The 24,395-nt window shown below is 42.5% G+C and overlaps 2 protein-coding genes across 23 annotated transcripts; both read left to right on the top strand.

Annotated features, from left to right (window-relative positions):
• The first annotated feature begins 1,001 nt into the window (after nucleotides 1–1,001).
• LOC100678700 lies at nucleotides 1,002–6,468 on the top strand. 2 transcript variants are annotated; one of them, XM_003426419.5, is made up of 5 exons: nucleotides 1,002–1,255; nucleotides 1,757–1,853; nucleotides 2,091–2,762; nucleotides 3,819–3,923; nucleotides 4,154–6,468. In XM_003426419.5, exons 2-5 carry the CDS (start codon nucleotides 1,766–1,768, stop codon nucleotides 5,464–5,466), a joined length of 2,178 nt encoding a protein of 725 aa, XP_003426467.1. In that variant the 5' UTR covers nucleotides 1,002–1,255; nucleotides 1,757–1,765; the 3' UTR covers nucleotides 5,467–6,468. The 2 variants fall into 2 exon arrangements, with proteins under 2 accessions (XP_003426467.1, XP_008207453.1); XM_008209231.4 differs by lacking the exon at nucleotides 1,757–1,853.
• Nucleotides 6,469–7,237: 769 nt separating this feature from the next.
• On the top strand, nucleotides 7,238–23,819 carry LOC100124020 (putative mediator of RNA polymerase II transcription subunit 12). Of its 21 annotated transcripts, none has more exons than XM_032600218.1 (8): nucleotides 7,241–7,403; nucleotides 17,294–17,805; nucleotides 18,049–18,655; nucleotides 18,825–19,367; nucleotides 20,171–20,296; nucleotides 21,852–21,987; nucleotides 22,540–22,711; nucleotides 22,857–23,819. In XM_032600218.1, exons 2-8 carry the CDS (start codon nucleotides 17,300–17,302, stop codon nucleotides 22,957–22,959), a joined length of 2,193 nt encoding a protein of 730 aa, XP_032456109.1. In that variant the 5' UTR covers nucleotides 7,241–7,403; nucleotides 17,294–17,299; the 3' UTR covers nucleotides 22,960–23,819. The 21 variants fall into 21 exon arrangements, 20 of the variants coding, with proteins under 20 accessions (XP_032456118.1, XP_032456109.1, XP_032456120.1 ...); XR_004344972.1 differs by lacking the exon at nucleotides 7,241–7,403 and adding an exon at nucleotides 15,083–15,355 and having other exon boundaries at nucleotides 17,279–17,805; nucleotides 17,989–18,655; nucleotides 21,852–21,998; nucleotides 22,857–23,351; XM_032600217.1 differs by lacking the exon at nucleotides 7,241–7,403 and adding an exon at nucleotides 15,083–15,355 and having other exon boundaries at nucleotides 18,825–19,361.
• Nucleotides 23,820–24,395: the final 576 nt, after the last annotated feature.

The raw sequence follows: 24,395 nt of genomic DNA, 5'->3' as shown, positions 1-24,395 counted from the left end.
GAAAATTTACAGATGTGGATTTCATATTTTTTCAACAAAATATGACTATTGAAGAATACGAATAATTTGAAAATAATACTACATAATATCTAAGTGGCGTTAATAGTGAATTGTAATTTTAATATTTGTTGTAATCATGGACAAATAAAGAATTTTCCTTATAATTTTGTTATTCTACCCATAGCAAAACCTCCTCAGCGGTTGCAGATAAAGAGTGTTCTTAGAGATATCTGGCATCAGTAGCAGGCATAATATTGAATATATATATTCCCATAAGTATTGAATACTGATGGGCAAATAATCTAAAGATATCATTTCATAAAAAAATCCGAGATACAATCATTTACTACGGACATCGAGTTAGTTTATACATAAGCGAGTAAAAAAATGTTTAGTTTTGTATAAAACGTCAAAAATAGCGCCCAAGAATTAAGAGCATATTTATATGCTATCAGGACAAAAGTGCACTGAACTGTCCAAATTACGATTTTGATTTTAAAATTTGCGCCAGAGCAAGGATCTGCTTGGACAAAAAGTTCGAGCCACGCCCAATGTGCACTCGAACTCGGCAAGCACAACAAAACATATACGATGCAAAGTGGCAATAAAAAAGGCGAGACGGGCATAAGCCAACTCTGCTGCCAGAGACAAAAATGAGCACATACTTAATATTCGCGGGCTTTCAAGTCGACTTCCCGCACGCGTGCAGACGATTCGCGCGTTTTTGCTTGAAGTATTGCTATGTGTGAGTATACGCGCGCGCGCTACTTTTGTTTTTATTGTAAATAGCGTTCAAAACAACTAATAGATTTTTCTAGATTTATCGCAACTGTTATCTTTTTTGTCCGAGTAATCGTCCTTGATGCATTTCTCTCCTTTTACTCACACAAAGAAAGCTCATTTGTGATAATGCACTTGTTCGAAATATTTAAAAGTTACTTGTAGTTATGGAGTATAGATGGCGTAGATGCTTGCAGATGCTAGTTATCTTTCTCTGTGCCTGTCAGTACACGTTTGACCGGCCGTCTCTTGATAAAGTTCATTTTTCAACAGGGTGATTAAAATTCGCATCTATTTATTCGCGTGTGTTCGGATTTAAAATATTCAAGTTGTTATTTCAATTACGAACTATAAACTGTGAGAAGTATAAAATAATAACTCAACACTGAGCGAGCAGGAAAGCGGTGACCTTGAAAAGTGGGGATCCCCCTGCATCGCCTTTGTCTTGTAGCCCGGTTGCTGTAGCCTTTGAAACGTACGTATATGTATAACGAAAATGTTGCATTCATTCAATTTAATTGCACGAAGTAATCTATGTATTTGCTTCATCTCATATAAAAACAAATTGTATCTTATACAGTCTTAATTAAATAAGAGTAATTTAATTCAAAATAAAAAATCTCAATAATATGCTAGATAATAATGAACTTATTCCCTTTGGGTTTTTGAATGGTGCTCGATTGACGAATAATCTAGTTTATCAATGATGATAGACATAGCTAGATTATCTATTGCAATCAGGTGTATACAGCGCATCATCGCGAATATCTTAAAATTGCATCATTGCCTCGTATTTTGTAGCGCTATTATCTTAGTTTCGAGTAGCGCGTGCATGCGTTTGGGCGTATTGGTTTGGGGAAAACCTGCGGGACTGTGTGTGTGCGTGCCTGCCTGCTTATGTGGCACATACGGCTTAAGCTACCACTCTATTGAAACACTTAATAAATACATAGATACATGTATTGTTTTTGTTTAGAAAACAAAAATGGGTTATCCATCATCAAGTGGAAATATGAGACCTAATAGTCCTCAGATCAATAATGTTACCCCACAATCAGTAATAGCCAGATCAGGTAAATATTAATATATTTTTTAATTTTATTTTTTTTTTGCATAATGCGCCCGAATTACACTGTTAAAAAAAAACTTAAGAATCAAAACTAAAATGCGTCAAAAAAGAGGAACCAAAGATATAACGGTATTCTAAAAATATAATAGCATTAACAATTCTCGTCATTCATTACGAAATCATACATACAACGTACTTCTGACAATAAGACGGGTTACAAAAGTCAGTTATTGTATTACAGATTCTACGCCATCACCAACGATTCCTTACGATTTTCCTGGAGTCCCTGGTCCATCAAATTGGCAAACCAGAATACCTGATAATAACAATCGTGGAGTAAAACGTTCAATAAATGAGGATGCGCAACTTCATCTAGAATCCCAAGTAGAACTAAACGATGCAGGAACACCGCAGATCAATATGCCTCCCAAGAAAATACGGTCTGCGCTTACTTCACCAAATCAAGATTCAATGGCAACGTCCGAAAATCATAATACAGTAAAATTATCTGATATCCTGAAGCCTCGTTTGGGAAGCAACGATACTTTTGAATCTTTTGAACATTGCAAAAAGTTCCTGCAAAATAAGGCTCTAAAGCGCAAAGAGCATGAACTAAGGGAGCTGATAAAAAAGCGTCAACAGAACAGTGGTCAATCAACGAATCTACTAAAAGATCAAATCAAGGTTCTTAAAAGAGATATAGGAGACAGTAAATTAATTAGAAAGAATATTTGCACGCACTTGGCAACCGAAACAGTCGATGGTAAATTACAGTGCAATACATGCGCAATATATTTCGATAGAATTAAAACGTATAAACAGAAGTCACGTTTGATCAATCACATATTGGATTTTCATTTTGAAGAATTAGAGAAGAATAATCGACCCCCATCAATCAGATTCAACGACAATGGTATGTTTTGTTTACTTAACTATCGCGCGACACGCGACCTTACGACCACGGTGGCTTATTGCCGACTTGCATCGCATAAGGCACGATCGCTAACGCTCGCGCTTCGTGCGAGCGTCAGGTAATCAATTAAAGCTTTTGGGCCAGACAGGGCGTGTCACACCGAAATTGTTATTCAATTATATGTACCAAAAATCGTTTCTAGGGTTGTTGTTTATGTATAAGCGTTTTGAAAAAATGTTTGTCACGGTAAAAAGTTGTGTTTTTAAAATATCTACAACTTTTACATTTAAGGTTTTAATGTATAATGTATAAGCCTCAAAGTTTTATAATGAATACTGATTTATTGCTATAAAAAATCGATTTTGGCCTGTTAACTCGAATTAAAAGCATTTTCACGCTCAAGTGTAAATAGAAAAAAGTTGTATTTCTTCGAGATCTACAACTTTTCTATATAACTTTTTTTTTGTAGAATGCATAGAATCCGAGTTAGAGCCAAAAAACCGTTTTTAGCGATTTTTGGATGTGACCGCATTCTGCGTAGACATGCAGGATTGAGCCCAAAATAAATTTGACATCTTACTATTACGAGGGGAGTTCGCACACGAATTTTTAGCCCGATTGATAAAAGTGTTTTAGAGATAATCGTGTAAAACCAAAATTTGTATTCAAAAAACACGCAAAAATTGAACAAATTGTGCTCGCATTTTAAAAAAACGTAGACGATCGGGATAAAAAAAAAATTAGTTTTTAGGTTTGTGCAAAAGGAGACTCCTCCCAAAATTTCAGTCTGATCGGTCGAAAATTGCGTGAGATATCGCATCTCACACATTTTTCGATGACAAAACTATAAGGCACTTCCGTGTCGTGGTCGTGCCTAAAAATTATAAAGTACTGGGTTGGTAAAATTTTGTCATAAAAATTGTGAGTGTATCCGTGTGTGAACATGAAAAACGGCGGAAAAATTGTTTCGTAATACGCATATGCATGAAGTTTTTTAAGAAAATGTATATGCATAAAGCTATGCTTAGTTATGCTTGCATATTTTTATTCTTGCAGATTCGTTGATAAGTTGTCATCCTCGCAGTCCTCATAGCCAAATAAATTTACTTGACGATGATGACAATCCTGATGACGCCAATCTTGGTGACGCATTAGTGGATGGTACGTAAAGAAATATTAAATTTTTCTAATTGCTACATGGATATTTTGATTTATTTTACTTTGATGAACGCGAGAATATCAAGTTTTGATTTTATCACGTGTATTTATTATTTAAATTTATTCAATGTAAATCAGCTCGGTCAGCCCTTTTATTCAACCGACGCATATGTTTTCCATAGAAGTAATAATTTGATTAATCTAAACAAGGCTTATATTCATTTTCTTGGCAGGAGTCGACAATAGTTTCAGTAATAGAGCAGCTTATCTTATGCCGTCTCGTTCAGATGAAATTAGCCATACCACAGTAAATGATATACACATGTTTTCTAGAAATTCAATAGAAATATTGAAATCAATTAAGTGGTTTGACAAAGAAAGTACAACAATTAGATTAGCACTAAAAAATCCCGACAAATTGAAAAAAATCAGTGATCATAGAAAAAAGATACAAAAAAACGAGAAGTACAAATCTATTTCTGGTACTGAAGTTGATGATGATCCAGCGATGAAGGACTGTTACATGAGACTGATCTATGCAGGTCAATTAAATGAAATAAAACACTGCTTGAATAAAAATCCAAACGCCAAGTCTTTGTGCGAATTATGTCAAGTGAAAGTAGTCGAGCACACTGCAACTGTATTTGCTCAAAGCGAAAAAGCTTTAAAAGAACAAATGGAGATAATGAATAATGAAAGGCTTGGTAAAATAGAGAGACAAAAAAAGTTAAGAGAGTCGTATAAAAAGGATGCATACAGACTTATCAGGATGCGTTTGGAAAATTTACGAGAACGCAGAGGGCAGTTTAGAATGTTACCAGAACTAGTAAGATTTAATGACAAATATTACAAGATGCTTGAGATAGCTTTTAACGATAGAATGCTTCAAGAACATATTGGATTGAACGTGCATGGAAATGAAATGTTTAAATTTGGCGAACTTAGACTTTGCGGTAAGCTAATGGATGACTTAGCAAATCAGTTTCTCGTAATCGTAACGGGAACTTGCATGAATTCCGCACATAACCAGAATAGAATAATGTTAACAGACAAGCATATACGTCAATACAAATTAAATTTTGTAACCACAAACAAGGATGCAACGTATTTCGAGTCATTTGGCCCTCGATTAATGAATCATATTATAGAAAAGTATCAAAATTATTTACCGGGTTCTAAAGAATTAGAAGTGATAATCACGGATTGTCTATTGAGATACAGTTTTCCTGATGACGGTTCGCTCTACAGAGATTTAAAATTAGAGGATTTCATTTTCAAACATCTCAAGTCCCCGCAGCCTATATTTAAATTTCTAATGAATATGAAATTTTCAAGACCTTACTTGACACTCTTAAACAGTTTATTATTAAGATTTCTATTGAAGATTGCAATCGCGGTATTGCAATTGAAAAACAAAACGAATTCCGGCTACAGAGTGAGTTACACGGAATTGATCGAAGCATGCGAGATAGTAGGAGTTTTTAAGTCAAGCTACACCTATTGTCTGAAAGAAGCGTATGACAACTATAATCGCATGTTGCGGTAAAGATCAAATAATAATGAAAGTAGAAGCCGTTACGTGTCTTTCACTAGGCATGGACAATTACAGCGTTAACACCATACAATATTCATGCCCTATTTTTATTATTATAATACACATTATTATAATCCACAACTATATTCACTACTATGCAATTAAAATAAGTATCTGAATATTTGTATTTACTGAAGAAGTTGTCGGACTTCGGAGCGAGCTTTTACCTACGGTGACCCTACCTCCAGCTGCAGTTCGCACATTATTCGTTCATAATTAATTTTACGCTATGAAACATAAAATTTACAATGATATTTTATTTACGTAGGAGACTTTGAGACATCGAAGTTTTTTTGCTTGATTATCATGATAAATTATCTTATATTAGGATATACTGTTAGAGAAGGGGTCACCATACGGTCTTCTCATCGGCGTTTTTATACCCGGCTCTCAGCTTAACTTCGTATAAATTTCATTATGTTTGTCTGGATTCTGTAATACTTATTCAAGCGCTTGTAAACGTATACATTTTTATAATGCGCGCTTTAGAACACTCCATTTGTCTACAGCAAATCTGAGCATATATTTATCAGTCATAGCGAGGCTCCGACACTCCTTCGATAAAGTTAGAGCGCTTAATTTTTTTTTGCCATATATAAATCGAAGTTTATAAATTGAATCGAAACTTTTCACATCACAAATATTTATATAGTCGCGTACATATGTAAAAGTGTTCTTTTGTTCCGTGAAAATAGTCATCAGCATCACAGCAGAAATTCGCCTAGAGGCTAATCGGAATTTCGTATTTTTTAAATTATTTACGTGCGATATACTATCTACGAGAAAATAGATTGAACCATTAGCTGTCTGAATTGATCTATTATTACGAACATTTAAATTTTCAAACGATTCGATTAATTACTTGTACTGAATTATTTTACTAGAGTAGATTAGAATAGAATACTGCTTATATTATTTGTGTACTCATGGTCAAATAAAGGATTTCCCCCAGTATTTCGTAATTTATTCATCCATCCATCATATTATATAAAATAGTAAGTATTCCTGAGTTACTAAAGCAATAACGCGTTTGTTGACATCCACACGAAAATGTGACAAAGGATGAGATAAAATTTAATCGAATTACGCTAAAGTAAATTGTCGAAACGCTAATTATGACACATAGATAACGGTTATTCGGCTTTCAGATAATTATTCAAATCGCGGAAATACAGTTGCATTTTTCTTTTTTATCGCATATCAAAGCCAAATAATCTTAACAAAATTCTAATAATAGGCAACGCGCGAAAATTGATAAAAGCACAGTATCTTATCGAGATAAATTACAAAACCCAATTTACTTCGTTTTTTCCGATAAAAAAAATATTATTTTCGCCATTATCTCGCAACCGTATTGTGTTGATATTATGCGCCGCGTTGAAGCAGCAGTTTGCGAATCGGAACGGAATTAGTTTGATTTTTCATCGCACACACCGCACTGAAGCCAACCTCAAAAAAAATCTTTCTCTCCACGCAGTGATGAAAAATCGTCGCGCGATACCACACACGGGTGTGTGCACAATTATTATTCCCGGCTGATGCTCTCGTTTCGACGCCTGGCGCTAGACGGCGTGGGTGTCTTCCTCCTCTCTGTCTCTCTCTCTCTCTGTCTGTCTCTCTCTCTCTCTCTCTCTCTCTCTCTCTCTCTCTCTCTCTCTCTCTCTCTCTCTCTCTCTCTCTCTCTGTCTATCGGGTACCGGCGCGCACCTGTGTCAAGCATCGCAGTGCGCCCACACATACGTGCGTTCGTCGTCGGTACCCGAAAGCTCTCTCCGCATAGCCCTGGCCGCGACGGGAATCGCTGTAATCTCGTCGTCTAGGATTTGCCGATTTACAACCGATCGCTGAGAGACAAGCCTGGGAAAGGACAGCCGCAATAGAAGCTCAAGGTAAGTCCACGTCTGCTATCGAAATCGGCTTTCGGCTTACCGATCTTTGCACTAGGACCGGAACTTTTAGCGTGACTTTCAAAGACGATATTTTTTTTGCTGTCGCTAAATTCGATATCGTCGTCTCCACGTGTTCGCCGCTATTTCACGTACTCCTATCGTTTTATTAGGTTAACCGATTTCTCGCATACTGAAATAATCCACGAGACTACATCGCGCTACTCGAATTTCTACTTCCAAAGTACACACAGACAAGCGAGCGAGAGAGAGAGAGAGAGAGAGAGAGAGAGAGAGAGAGAGAGAGAGAGAGAGATAGAGAGAAAGAGAGAGAGAGAGAGAGCGCTCTCGACGCACACGGCGAACAAAGCGTTATTCAGCCGGAATATTTAAGCTGGAAGCTGAGCATATATATGCAGTAGGCCCGGGTCACAATCATTCGTGAAAAACACAGGTGTCTTTTCGTGCAGGCGGTTGCGAGCCGAAAATCGAGCCACGACGAAACTTATATACATATACCCGTCGCGAAGCTCTGTCGTGCATGTACGACGGAAAAAAACTCATATTAGGCTGCGTGCGCTGTTTGTTTAAATGTCCAAACACTACACACTCGCGAGCGCGCGAATATTAATGAAAACGAGGAGAAAGAGTCGCGCCGCGTGAAATTTCGTCCCACCTGTGTGTTCTCGCGCCTCGTGTATACCGATCTTTATTAGAAATCGAGAACGATCGTAACGATGAATTTTCAGAGAAGGTAATGAAAAAATCGAGCAAGCTTGTTCACATCGTATCGTTTTATTGTATATACTTTGCATATAAAATTCATAGACAACAAATCGCTCTCCAATGCACACAAGACCCAACCGATTTCAACTCTCTCTCTCTCTCTCTCTCTCTACAGCTACGTACATACAGTTCGAACGAAATTTCTCCATCGTTATACTCTGCCTCCTCCGAGGGATTTCCTCTCGAATAAATCACGCACGACTGGAATAGAGATAAAAACGTTTCACACTGCACAAAGTCGCGCGAAAAACTATTCACGATCCTCTACATGCGCCGACGACGGTCGTTTTTCGGCTCTCGCGATCCGAGCGTCGGGAGATACACTGATGCCTGCGGGCTGCTTGATAAAATGTTTTATTAATGATTAGGGAATCGTAGGTGCAGATTACAATACGTAGTAGATAATGAAAATTAAGTCGTTAGACGATAACGGCGAGCGTTTGCTCGGGGGAAAGAGATCGATATGACGCCGCCGCGGCGAGAGCTTTTTTCTGCAACCGCTAGGAAAATCGAATGCGAACGTCGTATGCGGAACGGAATCGGTATATAATTCTTTAAATAATTCATTAATGTCCTTGGACTCGTATTTACGTGCAATAATCGCTCGCTTGGAAGCAGTTCTCTAAAGCAAATAAGCGCGCAGACTTTTCAGGAGAAACGAATACACGCGCGTAGCCGAGTTTCGGTTGATTCGACTTCGTTCCGATCGAACCGCGTAAGAATCTTTCGAGCTATTAGATTTTCTTCTCGGCCCGCATGTCTCTTATGAATTTCTCCATTAGTCGGATGCGTAAATCATTCCGATGCTGGTAGTCATCGCCGCAAACTCTGCACGCTGGCATCGAAATATTCTGCAGAGATTATAAAGAAAAAAAAATCGTCGACCTTCCCTTAAACTTTTTTTCGGCCGAGAGTACGACGACACGAACAGGCACGTACACGATGACGAACTGAATTATCTGTTTGCTCTCTCTTGCTCTCAGTTCTCCATAAGGCGAATTGCCCTGCGGAGCAGTAACTTTGAAAAAAAAATCCGCTTGTAAATTTTCGCAATAAGCGCTCTCTAAGCCGCGCGCGAGTGATGCATAGATTCGAGAAAGAGAGAAACCCTCTATTGTGGGCACAATAAAATTCTTTTTTCTCGAATCGCAGCCGCAGCGCACACAGACGCACGTGGGGGGACTTACATCGTAAACTTTTCAATGCTCGCGACACTTGCGCAGCTCTTCTTGCGCAAACAGGCAATATGCGCGTGTTTGACGTGTGCTTTAAGAAAAATGCTCTCTGAACTTGAAGCGGAGCTGGATTTCTGGAGTAAGTGCTCTGGTATGACTCAGCTATGTGTTACATTTTTTTTTGTTTCGCTTTTCGTTCGTGTGAGTCAAGCTTCCAAGTCTAGTAAAGCTAAATAAATTCCGTTAAAATTTTCTTCATCGATTCTCGCGTAATATAAGTGGTACACAGGAAAATAAAATCGTCACGCAAATATCGTTCGCGGCGGCGGTGCGCACATAAATCAATATTTATTCCCGATCTCTTGTCGCAGCGGCGGCTCAATCATGGAATTTTACATTGTAACCTCATATAAAAAGCCGCGCGAGGCGCATCGCCGGCTCACGCGGTAATTACGCAACGATACGTATAACCCTATACCTATACCAGCACACGCATATTTATATAAAACGTCCGATCGTGTTTTCGATCGATCGGCCGATCGATATAATCTCAAGATATCGGCGCAGCGTCCGTCACGTCGACGATAGCATCGAAAAATATTTCTGCTTCACCTTATCTGCGCCTACATCTCTATTACACACACACACACATATACAGAGAGCGACGATCGGGGCATACGTGTGTGGGTGATAAGATGGCGCACGGGATTTACTGATTCAAGCGATGACGCAAGTACGGCACTCGAGAGAGAGGAACTTTTTAAAAAGACGCCATTGCCGCCGTCGCGACAACCCAATGAGCGCTATTCGAAAAATGCCGCCCCGCGGCGCGAACAAGCGTTCGCGGAACGCCCGCGTTTTATTGCGCGATTTTCCTCCTGCACTCGTGTGTCTATGATTTTTTCATTTTAGTTTTTTTCGACGAGTCTCAGCGTGTGGATAGAGCAACTCTTGTGCAAGATTCGGAAAAATCGGCTTTATTTTAAGCGGAACGCGATCGTTGGTGTACTTACGTACGCTGCAAACAATAAGGATAACATTTCAAAGTTGTTCGAAGGTTAAGCGCTTAAGATCTGCCGCGCGCGCGCGCGTATTTTTATTATACGCGCGAATGATGAATGCACTTGGTGCTCTTTGTTCATCGTTTAAGGATTAAGTTGGGAATTTATTATTAAAAATATAATATGCGATCGAGCCGTTTATTGTATAGAGAAAAATATACGCGTCGATAGTGACTCATGCTTCCACTAAAATATATTCCGATGCAAAGAAACGATGCTCTAGATTTTGAAGAGAGAACAGGTTGAATTTCCAGTAAAATAAATAATATCGGATATAAGAAGAGCACTTTTTATTTCCAGCGATTGAACACTTCACAGAGCCGTCGAGACTGAATTTCTTTAATTACATAAAATCGTCGAGTACGTGGCACGTGATGTGTGTGTACACTTCCTCAGTTCAAAGTCCAGCAATTAAAAGCTGATCGTTCACACGTCTCTCTCTCTCTCTCTCTCTCTCTCTCTCTCTCTCTCTCTCTCGGCACTCGATATACGTAAGCCGTCGCAAAAATATATAAAACAACACTTCCAGGAGCACTCGGCCGACACTAAAATAATCCGCACATTCCTATCCCTCGACGAATCACACCTATAGCTAATCTGTACAATATACTTTAAGGAAAAAAATCAGCAGCAGCGGTAGCACAGCCCCATCCACGACTCGCCGCAAGCGCTGACTGCTGGTGCTCGCGGCTGGTCTGGTCGGGTGTACCAGCGACTGGAAATTATCATTTTAGCTGATAATAGCTAATGTAATGATGCAGTTTTATCTCTTATTATCATGGGAAACGAGATAAATCGCGATAGTGCCGTTTATTTTGACAGCGGGAGTAAGAGTAATTCTTCGGCGGCGAGTCGCGCCCCTCCGACACATATACACGAGAGAGAGAGAGAGAGAGAGAGAGAGAGAGAGAGAGAGAGAGAGAGAGAGAGAGCTCGTCGGAATCGGCGCGTCGTCGTCGCGCGCGAACGAAACACCTGTGCCCATATCTCGCTCGATTGTATATTCCGCAGGTCGCTGATCCGCTTTCTCGAGGCTTTTCGTTTTATTTTTTTATTTTTAGGAGGAGAGATATGCGAGGGTGGGATTGGGCTGCGTTCGATGGGGTGAGGAAGAGCGTGTTGTCGACGTTGTGGTGTTATCGCGATTAGTGCCGATATCGGAGGTTATCGATCGCGTACATTGTAGCCGGTGTTGATTCCCTGGAGATACTAGAGCTGTATGAGGTTGGAATTAATTTGAAATTTTTCAGGCTGAAAGTTGTAGTGAATAGGTTTTGCGCTTTTTAGAGTTTGTCGGTCAGTATGTCGTAGATGTAGACTAGAGATATCCATCGGAGCCATAAACGTACTTTGAATTCTAAATACTTCATCGATAACGCGCCAATACGTCTCTGTCACCGCCAAAATCGATTTTCTATATTTATACATACAATAAAAAAATAAAACAAGATGAGTTATCTCAAGACTGTGCAGAGATTACACAGCTCGTACGACGAACACGAATTTCGCATTCGCGCGGCTGTTCTTTCGTCGCGTGAATAAAATTTACAATTTTTTTCAATTTTCTCAGATACAACGCGCACACATAGATCTGGAAAAACGTCCTCCCGTATATGTACACAAACTTATCGAGCCGGCGCGATTACGATTTTCTCACAGAGCCGTAGAGACGCGACAGATAACTCGAAGAAGTAGACTGCACAGGAATCAGGTAGATTTTTTTCGACGACGTCCAAAGTATCGTGCCCCCGTGTGTGTACGCTATATGCATGTATTTTGGGATATAGAAACTCGACGGAGAGACAAGAGCCGTTTTACAAACACCTGAGAGAGAGATAGTGGATACCGGATTTATTGATTGAGACGAGCCGAGACGATACGTGAGAATTTTTTTTGGCTGTGTGGGTGAGCTTCGTGTTGGTTTTCTTATACATTTCTCTGATAAAAAAGAGAGCCACTGAAGATGAGTGCGAGCTAAGACGCGGTGTATGCACGAAGTTTTGGGGGCATGTATAGGGGTTTGTTGACGTATCGGATTGTAACTTGAAAAATAAATTTTATAGTTTTATCGGAAAATCGTCGCGTGAAAATATAATTTTAGTCAAATAAAAATGAACGCAGTTAATTTTAATACATTTTTTCGGCGCTTCTCAGGCCTGATTTTTCTATTGAAACGATAAAAAATTTGAATTTATAATTTTCACGTCCTCATATATAACTGCAAAAATCCAAATTACCTAATTTTCCATCGAAAAAATCAAAAACCACAGAGATCTCCACTAATTTTCCGTCAACGTCGCAAACAGCGCGCGCAATTATCAAACGAGTCATAAGCGCTCCGTGCAACTACCTTATCTCCAAAAACTTTCTAACGCCATTCACGCCGGTGAAAAGGCGCAAACAAGTATAAATCGTCAGCGACCGGTCAACACCACAATACCCCATAGAATATCCAGTCGGCACAAGTAAAACGGAGTCCCCTGCGGCGGGGCGTCGGTAGCGCAAACATCGAGTCATGACGCACGCGCGTGAGCTGATTCACGCCCTACGGCTCCGGGATTCGACACTTCGCTAACTGCGGGGAGGCTCCTGTTTGCGCGTTAGAGCGAGGACGAGGCTCGTACACCGCTCTATTATTGAGCCGCGCGCGTGTGCGCGTCCGTTGCGAGGGGTGAGTCATAGCCCTGTTTTTGGCGCGCACGGGGCGCTCGACCCTTTGTAGACTGATAGTATGGCGATATTTTTTATTGTGTACAACATTGTAGAAAAATGTGTATAGGATTGATTTTTAATAAACTTATTGTTGTTGCATAAGACTTTTGAAGGTTTTTCATGAGATTTTGCAAGAATCCACTCGCAAGCGATCGATTTTTTCCTCATGAAATTTAGTACACCCTTTGCTCCATAAAACGTTTTTCCTCCCATCAACAATCGAGCAACGATCCTATCCTTCAAAATCTCTATCTAAAAAAAATATTAAAACAAACCTACTTATAAACACCTATAAATAAGCCGCGTGCGTTGCACCTCCGAAAAAAGCCACGAGAGAGCAAACGCGGCGCACTCATAAACCCCTCGCACACATACGCTCTTCTCTCTCTCTCTCTCTCTCTCTCTCTCTCTCTCTCTCTCTCTCTCTCTCGGCACATACAGCCGCATTACACGCATTATTAGAGCGCGAGAGGCAAAATGGCGTCCCCCGCGTACAGCGACTGCATTACATTGCTGCGACACGATGGCACCGGATGACATATATAGCTCGCCTTCCCTTATCTCTCTCTCTCTCTCTCTCTCTCTCTCTCTCTCTCTCTTCCCGGCGCGCGCTTAAATCTTATCAACGCGTGCAAACAACGCTTCTCCCCCCGCAGCCCCGCGCGCTCGCCCAGCTTGTGTCAATCACGAGCCGCACGGCGATTTTATATTTTACGCTTCTTCTCTTTCTATCTCTCTCTTATCCCCTCGTCGCGGTGTATGTATGTGTGTGTAGGTGAAAATCGAAGTGCAGAAGGCGAGGATTTTATTTTCGAACGCGCCGCGCGCGCTTTTTCCGCTGTTTGGATTTTTCAGTGCTCGCAGGTGTGCGACGTGTACGTGTACGTATTTTTTTTTTTTTTTTCATAGTCGGGTTTGATTGCGAGCGGCGATAAGGGTTAATTGGAAAAAACGCGTGGTGCGAAGTCGAAGTAAGAGAGATTTTGACGCGATTGCGATCGCCGACGAGCTTAGCGCATGTTTGAAGTTATAACGTTTGAAGATTTTTGTATAAGCTGGTGTTTGCGGAAAATACGCTGCCTCGAGCGACTGGATATTATTAACTTAGCAGTGAAGACGTGTAAAAGTTTTTCCTTGTGCTTTTTGTTAACGCTTAAGCTGCAAATTCGCTCGTCGAGTCTGACCTCGCGTTACTGCAGACATTCGATTTGACACTCATGCCTTGAAAATATAGTCTGCAACAATGAAGATTATAGCTGCCCGATTATACGCTAGAGTTTATTAGCAGCTGTATAAGCAAAATAAAAATACAGACAATGCAAAACGAGACTAATCCCAGCCGCAGAATCCCCGCAAACTGATTTAACGCAGATAACTCTTTATTGGCTGCTATATAAGCCATATATACCTGCAGTTATAACGAGCTCCGCACCAGTCTCTGAAACTATACTCACAAAAATCCATCTCTCTCCGATACCCTCCGCCTCTTGCTCAATCGTCCCAATTAACCGCATCGGTGCGTCTAGACGCCTCTCCTAAAAAAGAAGGAAAAAAAAATCATTCGTCGCATAATACAGGCAGCAACAAAACCGAGTGGAAAACGCCGACTGACCAATAAGCATCGAGGGGACGTTCCAGGCCGGACACATCACCATCATCATCATCTCCCTCTCTCTCTCTCTCTCTCTCTCTCTCTCTCTCTCTCTCTCTCTCTCTCTCTCTTTCTTGTTGTCTTCTCTCCTATCACACACACTTTGTTTTTCTCTCCTCGTTTCTCTCTCTCTCTCTCTCTCTCTCTCTCTCTCTCTCTCTCTCTCTCTCTCTCTCTCTCTCTCTCTCCGCTCAGCTGCAGCGCCTCGCGCTGTGTATACCGAGGCGCAGGTATAGGCTCTGCCATTTTTCCACCTCCACGCGGCGAGCCTCTTATCTGCCCCTTGCGGCGGCTATTTTTCTTCAGTTTGAATTCGTGCTCCGAAGCCGGCACTTCGACGCTCCGCCGCCGACTGTCTGTACTTCTGCTGCTTCTTCATGGCGCGAGACTGACGATTTTTTTTAAATTTCGTCTCTGTACTTTGGCTGCGGTATATCGAGTGCGGAGAAAAATCGGCAGAGACGATCCTTGCCGATCTGTGTGATAATATAAGCGACGGTTGAGATATAGTTTGATATCGCTAGAAAGGAGTCGACATAGGCCTGTTCGATGAGGCTGACACCGATCGAGGTAATTTTTCTCTCTTCTAAAATCGCTAAAGTGCAGCTATATTTTCATTTCACACAATAATGCGCGACAATATTAAAAAAAAGTCTCCCGAGGCGCACATAAATGCCGCGACAATCCGATTCTTCCTCCCGAAAGTGTGTAAATTAGTGTGTGTCTGTCTGCTTTACATAAGCGTATACCGCTAGCACCGAAATTTCATTGACGAACTGCTTCTTCTTCTTCTTCTTCCTCCGAAAAAAAGGAATGCGAGAACAATGTGATACTCGCGAGGGCCCGGGCGGCGGTGCATTAATAAGCTCCACGTGTGTGTCCCATTGACGCGAGACGTTTAGAGCTCATATACATTTGAACATAAAAAGTATTCGACTTTCGAAAAAAAACCGGGATCGCCGTTTTGTTCTTCTAAGCGTGTATAAAGAGTCTGTATGTGTAGGTGTATTGTTTACGCGCGCGAGTCCCTCTGGACCTTTTTTCGACGGTAGAGAGAGACTTCGGAGTAAAATTTATACTATTGGAGAGTCGAGTTCTTTTTTTCGTAAATAAATCGTGAATTCGGAAAGGATCAGCTGCGAGTGCGAGCGTATAAACATAGAGGTGTATACGAACACGCGATAAAATGCATATTATCTACGATATAGAATATACTTAATCGTATGGCAATCGCGGCTATAATGTTATCAACGTTGATAATAATATTATGAGAATCGTGATTCGAAACTATAATCTCACAAGTTCAAGCCTTTATCTCAACGGTGTATTCTCTCAAAGCCCCAAAATTCTAGACACACATATCATATCCAAGAGCCTCTCGAAAAGAAGAAGAGCAGCTCGAGGACCGAAAAATGTACATAGGTGTTATAGGTACGCGTATTAGAAAGGGAAAACAAAGGGAAGGAAATTCCATTGTACAGAAAGAGAGTCGAGAGAGGCGATTCTCTAACGGCGGCGGCGGAAGTCGAAACTTGACATTGCCGAGCGGAAGTGACGAGCGCTCGCGCTCGCGCGCGAGGAGAGCAAATAGATCTCTCACATTTTTCTCGAGACGGACGAGGTGTGTCGGCTCGCTTTGCCGTCACGCGAGAGCCGATGCGTTTAACGTGTGTCGCGTGCCGTTCACCACGTATCGCTATTCTTAATGGGACGATTATGGGCGACGTTAGGTCCTTAGAATTTGGCGGGTCGATGTTTAAAAATCTCGCGAATTTCATATACGACATTCTTTCGTATCGGTAAACGACGTCTCGGCGCAGCATAAAGTCTCCGCTGTACATCGGACAGTGACTAATGCGACAGCAAGAGCGAGACGCGTCGCTCTTCAAACAGAGGACTTGAACGCGCGCATCGCAGCGAAAGTATACGGCGCGCTGCGATATGTAGTGCAGATATAGAGGACTTTTCGTAAATATGTGCGATCGTGACGCGGCCGAGGGCTACCGATTCGCTCCGTGTATTTTATAAGTCTTTATCGCGGCGAGAAGGTAAATATCCAGTTTCGATCGGTTTCCTTCAAACGACGATGACGACGAGGAAATAGAAGACGAAATCGTAAAGTAGGCTCGTCTTTCGCGAACAATAGTTTCGCAACAATGACGGGGGCCAATGCCGAATTGGCTATACACGCGCGCGCGTTATTGCGTCGAACGTCCGGAAAACGACGCGATGACTCCTTCCGAGATCCTTTGATGTCATAAGTGCGGTGCGAGTCTTTGTTCCTGTCCTACTTGCCTCGATTCTCTCTAGACTCTTGACGTCCGCGGCAGACACGTAGCTGTGGGTATTTCTGAAAAATGGCTTCGATCTTTATTGCACAAATCGTTATCGATCGATGTAAAAATATAGCAATTACCGCAGCGATTAGGATCTGAATGCGATACTCAACTTTTCATCCATCAATCCGGAGCCCCCAAAAAAGTAAAGTCCCAGTTTTTCCAATTCCAGGACACGATGAAGGAAAACCTACAGAAGCAAGACGTGAAGCTCGAGTGGGAGAACCATCAGCAGGAGGAAGGCTCGCCCCATCAGGAGCCGCAGCAGCAATCGCCCGTGGAAAGCCCGCGAAGTGTGATAACCAGCCGTCGGCACGTGCGAACCATCACCGCGACTGGTATAATCGAGACTCGCGTCGAATCCGCGCCGAATTCACCCGAGAATGGACAAACTGACCTGCAGCAGCAGCAGCAGCAGCACATTGTCCAACAGCAGCAGCAGCAGTCGAGGTCCATAAAACAGGAGAACCAGGAGCCACCGCCGCCGTACACGGAGGAGCCACATCAGCAGCAGTACCGCATACAGATGTCCCATGAACACAGTCCCGATGACCAGCAGAGAGTCGTCGAGCAGAAGCAACAGCAGCACGTGATCTACGCGACGAGTAATGGACAAGAGATGCAGGTCGACGGGGCTGAGACTACCGAGGGGACCATCACTTTGAACGTTGAGGAGAGGACTAGGTGAGTTTGGATTTTTATGTGGTTTTTTAGTGCATTCTGAGTCCTGATGTGGAAAATAATTCACACGTTTCGGAGTTCAGAGCGCTCGTACACTGATTCCATTTCATGTCCGCCGTCCAACGACCTCCGACAGGAAAATTAATACTAAAATTCGCATACCGTCCCACTCAATTGCTTTTCTAGTAATGATAAATGCGCAGCAATAGACAGACTCACCACACAAAATGTCATCTACCTTACCAGGTACGAGACGCCAGCGCCGGATCGCGTAGAGGTCGACGGCGTGACGTACGTGGCCTACAGCGAGAGTCAGCTTCGAGCCCGAGACGCTCACGTCATCGCCGTCCAAGAGCACCAGCAGCAGCAGCAGCAACAACAACGCCAGTCAGTTCCCCCTCAACGTTACAGTCCCCACGACCAGGTCCCACAAGACCCACAGCAACACCAGCAGCGTTACCAGACCTCACCCGTTGCTTCGGAGACCTACGAGGCCCAGTCCCTGGTCTCCCAGACACCCGGCAACCAACAGCTCAGCTCTCCAGGTCAGAACTACTCTCCGCCGCTCGACGTCATCAGGTCAGGACAGCAGCAGCAGCAACACCTGGTCGCCTATACCGACGGTGCCAGCATCAAGTACAGCGCCGAGGTCAGCGTCGCCGCGGAGAACCTCAAGCAGTCCAGCACGTACACCACTCTGGAGACGGTTCCTCTAGCGCCGACCCCAGCGGTACCTTACACCACCCAGTACATCACCACCGAGGCGTTCCAGCAAGTACCGACGAGTTACGGCTACCACAAGCACCCGGAGATCGTTCTTTGTCCTATATCTAGTCAAGCGAGAGGCGGCGAGGTGAGTAACTTTATACGCGCGTTATCGCTGTCACATAAAAATCAGTGCGGTACCTGTTTCGAATTCACCGAGTGAGTCATGCACAGATAGAAATCGATACCGTCACCTATCGTCCCCCTGTATAACGTAAACCCAAATCAACGATTTTTCTTCTTCTACAACTGCCCAGATCGACCACGCGACGAACGTGTACATAAAATCGGACCCGACCCTCACTTCCTCGTCGCTTATGCGCACGTCTTTCCAATACGAGCAGCCGTCCTCGCCGTCACAGATAAACGGCTATCCCGGCGGTTGTCAGTTCATCAAGCCGACGAACGACCAGTACTGGGCCCAGTCAACGGGCCCTTCACCTCCGCCAGGATTCGACTACGCGCAGGGCTACGGAGCGGTACCGATCTCAGCCGCGGCCGTGGCCGCTGCTACCGATCCCAACAGCATCATGTTCTCCGGTGGCTCTTACGTCACCAACGGGCCCACCTCGCCCTGGACGCCCAATCCGATTCTGACCAGTGCCGAGGACACCTTCGATGGTCCCGGCGCGGAAATCGGCAGGGAGTGCGTCAACTGCGGAGCTCATACGACTCCACTGTGGAGGAGGGACGGCACCACTTACTTGTGCAACGCCTGCGGAATCTGCAGCAAGACAAACGGCATCAGCAGGCCGCCCACGCAGAGGGCCAAACCTAAGACGTCCGTACCACCGGTGAGTGTGAGTATAGAATTTTTTACTCACACTTTGGTTGAGAAATAAATCGGGTGATTCAATGCGGCCGCGGCACTGACGCGGGCAAGGACGATTCCGCTGATAAAGCCGAGTGTATACACCCGATTTTTCAATTACCGGTTATCGGCGAGAAATCGGCTGGCAAGGTTATTATTTATCTCGGGCCTCGCTCAACTCTCTTTACCACGCGAATTCGCTCTCGTGTTACGCAACCGAGAGCTTTCGCCTTAATCGATGAGAATCTCCCTGATTCATCTGTTGCCATGTCGATTCTCATCTCGCGCAACTATAACTCGCGATTCCGCTGTATAATCAGTCATCGATTAGACAATCGCGTTTAAAGAGCCTCGATAAGCGCAATTTCAATTATTAATAAAAATCAAAACGCTCTTTAAATTTCGCGTTCATCACGGAGAGGTATGTACGCAGCATCGGGAAAGAGCCGTTGCAGAGAGTTTACCGGAGGCAGATATCAAAAAGGAAGACGTAAATAGTGAGACGCACGGAATATGAAAGAAGAAGCTCGCGTTATCTCTCTCGAGCGTTGCCAAGAGAGAGCAAACAATAACTTTGTGACACCAGCCCGAGCCGAGCTGCGCTGTTTGCTCTAGTTTCCTTATACTCGAGAGAGCACTCCTCTTTTTCGTGTTCGTTGATCCTTGGCTACATTTATCTTTGGAATCTTACTTCTCTTACGAAAAATTCGTTTTCTCGCGTCAGAGCTGCTATCTCGCGGGAATTAGCGCAGCTATCGAGATTGAATTATTATTTTTCTTCTCGATTTACAGACTGGCGGCAGAAGACTAGGCGTGAGGTGCGCGAACTGCAGTACCACGACGACGACGCTCTGGCGGAGGAACAACAACGGCGAGCCGGTCTGCAACGCCTGCGGGCTCTACTTCAAACTTCACGGCGTGAGTATAACAATTAAACGCACGAATTTTTCCATCGCGCGCATCTGTGTACAAAAGAGAGAGAAAAAAGCGTCTCTAAAAAATTAGCCGCGCGGCACAAAGCCCCGTTAGTGAGAGGAACAATAAAGCGGAGGCTCTCGGGCCTAAAACAAATGCAGTAAAAGCCGCAAACAAGGGCCGCCCCATCATCGCGACAGTTATATGGGTATGTCTCCGTCGAGTCGTTCCGAGAACGTGTCGTCGTCGTCGCGGCTCTTTTTTTCAAGCTCGTTTATGCTCGTACGTATATTACGCCGTGCGGGAGAATTCGACAAACAGAATTGGCTCAGGTTCCGAGGACTTGGTAGTGGACGGAAATCACTTCCGGAACTACTTTGACGCAGTAGGTTTGCCGATGAATAAGAGGACACGACCGACGTCTTTTCGTGCATTATGTCTAGCAATAGGCGCTCGTGTCTGTGTGTCGTGTGACTAAGCGGTAAAGTGCAATGGCGCTTGTAATCTATTTCAGAAGTTCCTCGCGACGCGCTTTGTACAGAGCAAACACGCGGGAAGGTTTCGTTCAATGACATATCAAGAGAGGCGCATCCTACAAACAATTTCGTCACGAATCGCTGCCCTGCCCATTCGCGGTCGCTGTTTGCTTTTTGAGCGCGCCGCGTCTCTAGAATTTCGATCGAACTGATTGTTGAATAAATATACACGAGCTGTTTCTCAACCGTTTACGCACTCGATCGACTTTTTCTCTCTCTCTCTCTCTCTCTCTCTCTCTCTCTCTCTCTCTCTCTCTCTCTCTCTCTCTCTCTGTCGCTCGCTCGGCAGTGGCCGTCTCTGCAATCATGGGATTTCGAAATGACAATCAACGGAAAATACTTATATTCTCTCTGAGCATCGATGCGATGGAGTGATTTTAGTATTTCCAGTGTAATCTTATCCAGCCCCGGTGATAAGGCACACGTGCTTTTCACGTATGACGCTATATTGGTCACAGCCACGTGCAATGCATTTTGCTTATTTTGAAAATCAGATCCAATTATTATTGGTTGGTTTATCTCATTCTTGATCTTTGTAAAAAACCTAACAATTATGCAGCTGCAGACATATAATCTACTTAACGACACACCAGCCGCAAGCGATTCGTAGTCAAATAAAATTCCTTCGCGCACTTATACTCGGCGTCGCTATAAAATTAATACAACGTCAAAGAGAGACTCGTGGCCTTTTTATTGAGTGATGTAATGCCTCATAATTAACGATAAATAAAACCGCGCTGCGAGTCGCTTTCCGAGAACCTTTGTTTTACCGGTGCGCGCGCGAGCGCGAAGCTTTCAATCGTTCCAATTATACGCTTAATCCCAGTGTCCGCCGCCGTCCGAATTCTTATCGGCACATCGCGTCTTTAGATACGCGAAATTATTGTGTTTGTGATGAGAAGCACAGATTAGCGATTCGATGAAAAAAATAATACGTCGATGTGCTAAAAGCTACCTGCACACATTTTTTGTTTTTTGTTTCCTAGTAAAACAAAAAACATCTCTCCTTTTTGTTTACACAGGTGAACCGACCGATGAGCATGAAAAAGGACGGCATCCAGACGAGGAAAAGGAAGCCGAAGAATCACGCGAACGTGAACAACAATCACGGAGTGTCGAACGCCATCCACAAGCCCGAGATCAAGTCCAGCCTACTCGGTGAGTCGATGGTGAGCGAATTCATATGGTAAAACCTCTCCCGATGAAATATAAACCTGTCGTTAGCACAGCGGAATATCGATTCCTCCGACATTGAGCAAACTTAATAAAAAGCTTCCACGAAAAAAAAGGACCGCGCGTGAAAGCTCGATTTTCCCGCGAGATTAGCCTCGTATACAGGTGTGCGCGTTGTATGTGCAGTGGGCGTTTACTCTTTGCTCGAAGCTCGCGGTGGGAATTAACGGAGAGACGGTCAGGGATTGGTCAGACGCGGCTCTGATAAGCCGTTCTCTCGGGTATTTTTCCTCGATCGGCGTTACATACGCGTCTATGTGTGTATACAATAAAATGCCCCGCGAGTGTACGCGCGATAGCGAGATAAGGGGATTATTTCTATGAAAAAGAAAAAAATTAAAATAAAAATAAAGCGGGGGGTCGCGGCGCGTATTTTTATTTTCTGCTTTTGTTTAAATTTTTTCATCGCCCGCACATGATGATTATTATTCGGGTTTGATAAACAACAAAAAAACTTTTCTCTCTTGGCTATTACAGTGGAGTCGAAGGTGCAGTTGAGCATGTACGAAAACGGAGGTGGGGACGGTGGGGTCGAAGAGCAATACATAACCGCGAGCGAAGCGCAAATATCGCTGCATCAGCCGTTACCTTCTTACTCGCCCCTAACATTACCTTCCGCCGCTGTGCTCAATCGCCAAACGACGCTTACGTAAGTCACACATCATAAGCCTTTACTATAGATGTTCGCATATAGCCGTGACGTTCTCTGTGCTAATGACATGTTTATTCGGAATATTTTTTTTAATAAATCGTTTGGATTTTAACGCAAAACTTTTTTTTATTTATCTCCACAGCGTGCCACCGTTAGAACCAGCAACTAGTCGACCGAATGGGGACTTGATATCAGTGATAACGTCGACGACGGCAGCGCACACGGCCGCGGAGAGATCATCGTAATTTCGCGGCTCGGCGCTGAGATATCTACATTACCGACTGTATTCTGCTTTGCCGGACACCGAAAGTATCGATCCGCTCGATCATCTCCGGCGACTGTCTCCATCTCACGGCGAAGCGGTGAAGCGCGTTCGGGTGGTACCAACGCATGTAGTGTTTTCAATTTTTTTTTTTTTATATAAAAGTACATTATGAAGTTCAGAAGTTGGACGTAAGATTATTATGTTGAATGAGAATTCGCCTAGAGCCCTTATATTCTGTATGTAAATAAATAAGTTTTGTATCGCGTGGTCCCAAAGATGATTTATGTAGATGTAATTTATGGATGTAGTTTTTCTTTTTGAATATTATTACCCCAAAGAGTAATATATATTATAGCCATGCTAAACAGAAAATCGATGTTCTAAGTATAAAATAAGCTCAACCTCTTGTTTCTATATACTGGGAAATTAGTTTCGTTTCTTCTGAAATCTTTCGATGACTCTTAAATTGGTAATTACATTACATCGTGTATGCATGACTACCCATGGTTCGATTAGTATTCAGGGGGTTGAGTTTTGAACTAATTCATAAATTTGATTGTAAAATTTTATTAGGTACTTAATTAATTGTGAGCTTTACTGCATAGAAGCTTATAATTCGATGAAAATATGTCGAATCATTATTGTCAGTTGTAGTATTGTCGTCAGGGCAATTTTGTAATTATATTATATACATATATTTATATATAATTGGATATATACATGAAAAGTTAATTGAAATGTATTTGAAATATAGTTAATATAATTTTTAATACTATTGCATGAAGTATAGGAAGAGATTGTCAGAAAAAAATAAATAATATGAGTGATTACAAAAAGTAACTATATTTTGTGCGATTCTATTTATTTCGACCCTGAATTTTCTAGATAAAATAAACTGTGTGCTTCATGTTTAGACTTGTAACTATTTCTGTGATCACACTTATACTTCACCGATGATGAGGTATTATAAATCTGACTGTAACAACATAATCGTAGCGATTTCCCTTGGACTTTTTACATCATATCATAGTATATGGGTTTAGTTACATTCATTATCAGTTAGCTCAGTGGATTTTTCCAATCCAAATGTAAATAATCTTGAACCACTTATTTTGAATTACTGCATTTTTTTTTCACGAGGCAAGTCTGCTGTGCTCGTATTATCTACTTAACTAACAATTATAAATATATAATTGAGAATAATGGTGAGTTGCATTAAATTATGGTAGATTTGAATGAATTTCATTCATTTTATTTACAAAAAAATACGTAATATATGCCCAGTCATGTGACTTTGCAATTCAGACTCTTAAGCAAAATACTTGTGCGATTGCGAGAATGATCTCTTATCGTATAGTATAAATACGATATTCATTCATCTCCCATTAAGGACATATTATTTAATATAATATCGCC

Source organism: Nasonia vitripennis, chromosome 5 (genome assembly GCF_009193385.2).
Source record: "Nasonia vitripennis strain AsymCx chromosome 5, Nvit_psr_1.1, whole genome shotgun sequence".
Classification (NCBI taxonomy): domain Eukaryota; kingdom Metazoa; phylum Arthropoda; class Insecta; order Hymenoptera; family Pteromalidae; genus Nasonia; species Nasonia vitripennis.
The sequence above is the reverse complement of the archived record's forward strand: the minus strand, read 5'-3'. Positions and strand labels throughout refer to the sequence as shown.